Source organism: Triticum aestivum, chromosome 2D, assembly GCF_018294505.1.
Source record: "Triticum aestivum cultivar Chinese Spring chromosome 2D, IWGSC CS RefSeq v2.1, whole genome shotgun sequence".
In the NCBI taxonomy this organism is placed as follows: Eukaryota; Viridiplantae; Streptophyta; class Magnoliopsida; order Poales; family Poaceae; genus Triticum; species Triticum aestivum.
This window is the reverse complement of record NC_057799.1, coordinates 531,769,349-531,774,345: the sequence shown is the minus strand read 5'-3', so window position 1 is coordinate 531,774,345 and position 4,997 is coordinate 531,769,349. Positions and strand designations below refer to the sequence as shown.

General features: G+C 45.9%; 1 protein-coding gene across 1 annotated transcript; it reads left to right on the top strand.

Annotated features, from left to right (window-relative positions):
- Window positions 1–633: 633 nt before the first annotated feature.
- On the top strand, window positions 634–1,685 carry LOC123049808 (non-specific lipid transfer protein GPI-anchored 20). Its single transcript, XM_044472679.1, has 3 exons — window positions 634–1,060; window positions 1,169–1,231; window positions 1,355–1,685. The coding sequence occupies exons 1-3, from the start codon at window positions 724–726 to the stop codon at window positions 1,528–1,530; spliced, it is 576 nt and encodes a 191-aa protein (XP_044328614.1). The 5' UTR covers window positions 634–723; the 3' UTR covers window positions 1,531–1,685.
- Window positions 1,686–4,997: the final 3,312 nt, after the last annotated feature.

Genomic DNA, 4,997 nt, shown 5'->3' with positions numbered 1-4,997 from the left:
GGGGAGAGTGAGCGGTGAGAGAAGGATGTGGGGATTTATGATGCCGCTTCGTGAAACATTGCGCCTTCTCGCGTGTGTCCCCGCGCTTGCAACCGCCTCCACCCACGTGCCTTGAGTTGCATCGCTCGAGCCTGACTCTGAAAAAATGGCCCATTTGAACGTTCCTCGAGAGCTAGCCCAAATATGCTCTAAGGTTTGTGTGGGCCAAGATTACGGTGCAATTCATGCAACCAAACTGTCCAAAATTGCATCCAGCGGGCCTGGCTGAGTCTAATGCACTCTACCAGACGCGTCCTTACACTAGTTGTACGACTTGATGTAATCTTTTTGACCTCTTACATTTGTATTTGTTTTAGATGGAAAAGACAAGTCATAGTTCACCTTGTGCCAGCCCTATGATCAATTGATGATTGGTTATGGTAGTTAACCCAACTCTCAACACGTCAACTGACTACCATACAATCCTAAGTTTCCAACTCTCAACACGTCAACATACATATACATAGTAGTATAAGAAAAATTAGTTATGGTGGTTACACTGCCACAAACCAACCTCTGATCTACCAAGACGACTCCAGTTCCAACACTATATAAACGCACGCAACGACGATGCATCCATCCATCCATCCATCCATTGGCACTCCAACTTCTTCCCCTCCAAATAATCGCGCGGGCTTGTGCTAAGTCGTGACAAGTATCAGATAGGCAGCTATAGAGATCACGATGGACCTCAGGGCGCTCGCCTTGGCTGCTACCGTGTTCCTCGCCCTGGCCGCGCCGGCGCCAGTACTCGGGCAGGGCGTGGCGACGTCGTGCACGGCGTCGCTCATCACCAGCTTCACGCCGTGCCTCAGCTTCCTCACCAACAGCACCAACGGCGGGGGGTCGTCGCCGACGGCGGACTGCTGCCGGTCCCTGTCGGCGGTGGTGACCACGAGCACCAGCTGCGCCTGCCTCATCCTGACCGGCAACGTGCCGCTCGGCCTGCCGATCAACCGGACCCTCGCCGTCACGCTGCCCAAGGCCTGCAACTCCATGTCCGTCCCGCTCCAGTGCAAAGGTACCCACATCCTGCCCCGAAAGCACCCACGACCACGGGATTCCGAGAACCGAACTGTTCAGCGTGAAGTTTCCATTTCTCATTTGGGATTTTGGGTATGAACTGCAGATACGTCGGCTCAGCTCCCAGCTCCTGGCCCCGTCGCAGTCTCTCCTGCCATGCCCCCGCTGCGTAAGAACCTCGCTTAACACTTAACAGTTAACTTCCTCTGCCAGTCGATGGCTCTGGCTTTTCTTTTTGCTGCGATTGATTTTCACTGATGAATTGCCGTGGATGATCTTGTCGAATTTGCAGCGCCAATGACGCCGGAGGCGCCGGAACCACCGTCTGAGACCACCCTGACGATGCCGCCGACTAGCCAGACCCAGGGGCAGACGAGGCCGCAGGTGGTGCCCAGCTCTGCCTGGAGGAGGGACACTGCGTCTGTGTCCGTGATGCTGCTCTCCATCATTGGAGCCATGCTGGTCTGATCGGATTCCAGTTAAGCTGAGCACGCAGAGCAGCTCTGTTGCTGCAAGACGTGCTGATTGCTAGTACTAGTATGAGTTTTTCGTGCTTGTTTTGTCGGACGCTTGTACACATATGAAAATACTATAATTAATTCAATTATTGGGCATGTACGCAATACTATTTGGTTTTCCATTGGAAAAAGTCCAAAACAAACCTTAAACTTGTAGACGAACGGTAAATCGAACCCTGAACTTATAATCCCAAAAATTAGCACACCGAACTATCTGATCCCGGTCTACTTTGAACCTTGAGGGCTTTTAGCTGGTATTTGCTGACGTGGCAAGAATTGTTGAGTGGTTGGCCCACTTATTTTATACTTTTTCCATCCCAAAATAAGTGACTCAACTTTGTACTTTATAGTACTCGAACTAAAGACCTCGCACACACAATGCCCACACCTACCGAATCGTCCTGAAGGCTACTAGTGATAATATGTCGCGTGTCGTGTATAAGAACAAAAGGAGTGTTCATATAGGAAAGCATTTTTTTAAAACTTTCGAAACATTTCCTGAGAAAAATGGGAACAATTTTGAAATACCAAATAAATATTTTCAAACACAAATAATTTACGAAATTCCAAAAATATTTTTTGAAAAATGTGTCACGGCAACATTTTGCCAAATACACGTTTTACATTTTGTAAAACTATATGAATATTTTTTACATTGTTTAAATATTTTAATTTTTTTTGCTCAGATTCCAATATTTGCTCCCATTTTTTCAAAAAATGTTTATGTTTCAAATAGTGTTTTCTTTTCAAAAATTGATTGTGTTTAAAAAAAATCATGTTTTAAAAAAGTATTCAGAATATTCAAAAAGTGTTTGCACTTTAAAATTTTTAGGAGATTCCACAAATTTATGAGAAAGGCAAATCTTGACCTGCGCTATGTGGTTAAATTATTCGGACCTCTTGTTATCGCAGTAACACGTAATGCTTCTAGTGCCTAGCGGCAGGTGTTCCGCAGTTCAAGGTCGCAAGTATGAATCCTCCAAAAATAAATTGGTATTTTTATTTCGCGTCTTACAAAATAAAATCGCTTCGCATCTATTGGGCCGGCCCAGTAGTGACCACAGTCAGCAATCCTGGATTCGACCGGGATTAGAGAGTTTAGTGTGCAAATTTCTGGGTTGAAAGTTAAGGGTTTGATTTGGCTTTCGTCTATAAGTTTAAGATTTATTTTGAACTTTTTCCTTTCCCATTTGAAGCAGTTAACAACATGTGAGGGCATCCCTAAAACATACACTATATGCACTCGGACATGTACGTGGGCGCGGATCCTTAAAACGGACATTATATTCGTCCGTGGACGCATGCGGACGCGTACACAGACAGGGATACAGAAGCAGGCCATTCATCCGTGACCGCATACATTTCAAATGTGATTTGAACAAATATGACATTTTTATGCAAATCCAGTGGTTTTCATTTAAATCCGAACAAATTCATTATATTTTCTTTTTACACATTTCAACTAAACAAAAGTGGATGAGACTATTTCAACCCAATCTAAATGATCGCTGGTTGTGGCGGTGTCATGTCTTCCCCAAGATCACCACCAGGGCACCGCAGGCGTCGTCGGCATTGGATGCGGTAGCCCTCCACACCGCGCTGGACGAAGCGGACCGGCTCCTCCGCGAGCACCAGGCGGCGGCCGGACAGGGGTGTCGCGGCGGCGCCGCACCTTTCGTCGTTGGACGGATGATGATGACGATGACGACATGGACGACGGCGACAGTGCGGCTGGGCAGGGCAGCCAAGCGTACGAGGTTGTCGTCCGCTATAAGTTAGCCTCCTAGATTTTTTTTTCTTCTGGTTCTTAGTTAAACGGTCGAAATATCAGCTGTTTTATGTAAATTATTTTTGAACTTTATTGAAACTCGTTGTGTTTGATACAATATGTCTAGTTTATTCAATTTTGGTTTGAATTGTATGCGGTTACGGTTGGATGGCTAGCTTCCGGATCAATGTTCGTAGATTTATCTCCACCGATTTGGGCCGCTGTCTGGTTTGAGGTCAATGTTGGAGATTCCTAATATCTAATGAGGTTGGAGTACTCTTGTTCGAGCAATGCTTGCAAACGATTTACTCTTCTTTGATCAGAAAAGGGTTACTTCCCCGTATAGGCGAGTGAGCGACGATGATTACACCGAGGTAAATAACACGAAATTTTTGGCACGTGCGCGGTTCCTAATCACCTTGTGAGAACATCTGGTGGTGAAATACGAAGAAACTTGTCAAAAACGCAAAGATGACCAATTCACACATTAATAAGCTGTAGCTGCAACAAAACAAATTTGATTAGGAACCGCGCACGCGGCTCTCCCCATCGGCTTGTGCTGATCTCCGGCGGAGATGTTCGTGGCTGGCCCGGTGGGTGCCGGGGTGGTAGCTTGTCCGGGGGAAACCTCTGGCCGACGGTGGCGGCCACGTTGTCAGTTGTCGATGACGCTTTGGGCGTCATTTCCCTCCTTGGTGGCGACGGCGAGGTCAACTCCCCCCACTCCCTACTCCGTATGTGCCCGGGTGAAAATCCTAGTTCCACGTGAATGGACGGCGGCGGCATGACGTCGTCCAGGGGCGGAGCCAGGATTTGGGTATAGGGGGGGCAAGCAAAGTAGAAAAAAAAATCTAGTGCAAAAGATAATTACAGAGAGCAAGGTTGATAACTTGCACAACAGCCTCCTTAACAATTTTAGTAAGTTGAGAATTCGAAGCAACCAGCTTAGAAAATAATTGATCTTAAAGGTGTTTGGCAGCAGGTTATTTTCTCTTCATAGTTGAGGAATTTCAATTTCAGAAGGAACCAGCTTGGAAACCAAATTAATTTTAATGGTGTTTGGCAGGGCTTTTTCTCTTCATAATTGAGCAATTTCAGTTTCATAATTAGCTATACTATATACGGTTGACATAGAAAATTTTCGCATCACAAATAGGAACCGATACAAGATAATTTGGATCACGATAATTTGTGGGATACTTACACAATATGAATTCTTGGTAGCATCTCAAATCTAAAAAGAAACTAAAATCTATGTATAGTTTCAAATTTCAACACTGATACGAGATGAGAGTTGAGAGAGATTAGTAGTGTGATATGTTAACCTGCTAATTCGTCGTATGAATCAGATAGTGAGTAGTAGGGCAAGGAGATCAGAGGCAGACGGTGGCAAGGGCGCACGGCAGCCGCAGCCGCAGCCGCTTCTAATCCCATCAACTACACACCAATCACGGATGAAAGAGGCATCTCAGGAGATTAGTTTTTTTAAGCAGTATCTCAGGAGATTAGATCGGAGGCTACATTGCCCATATGGCCGCTAGTGGGCTCTTTTACTATGGGATTTTTCCTCCTTTACCTAAATACACGTACAGAACCTGAGATAGGGGGGGCCAAGTATGCTTGTACGTGCGATCGTATCGCTGATTGCC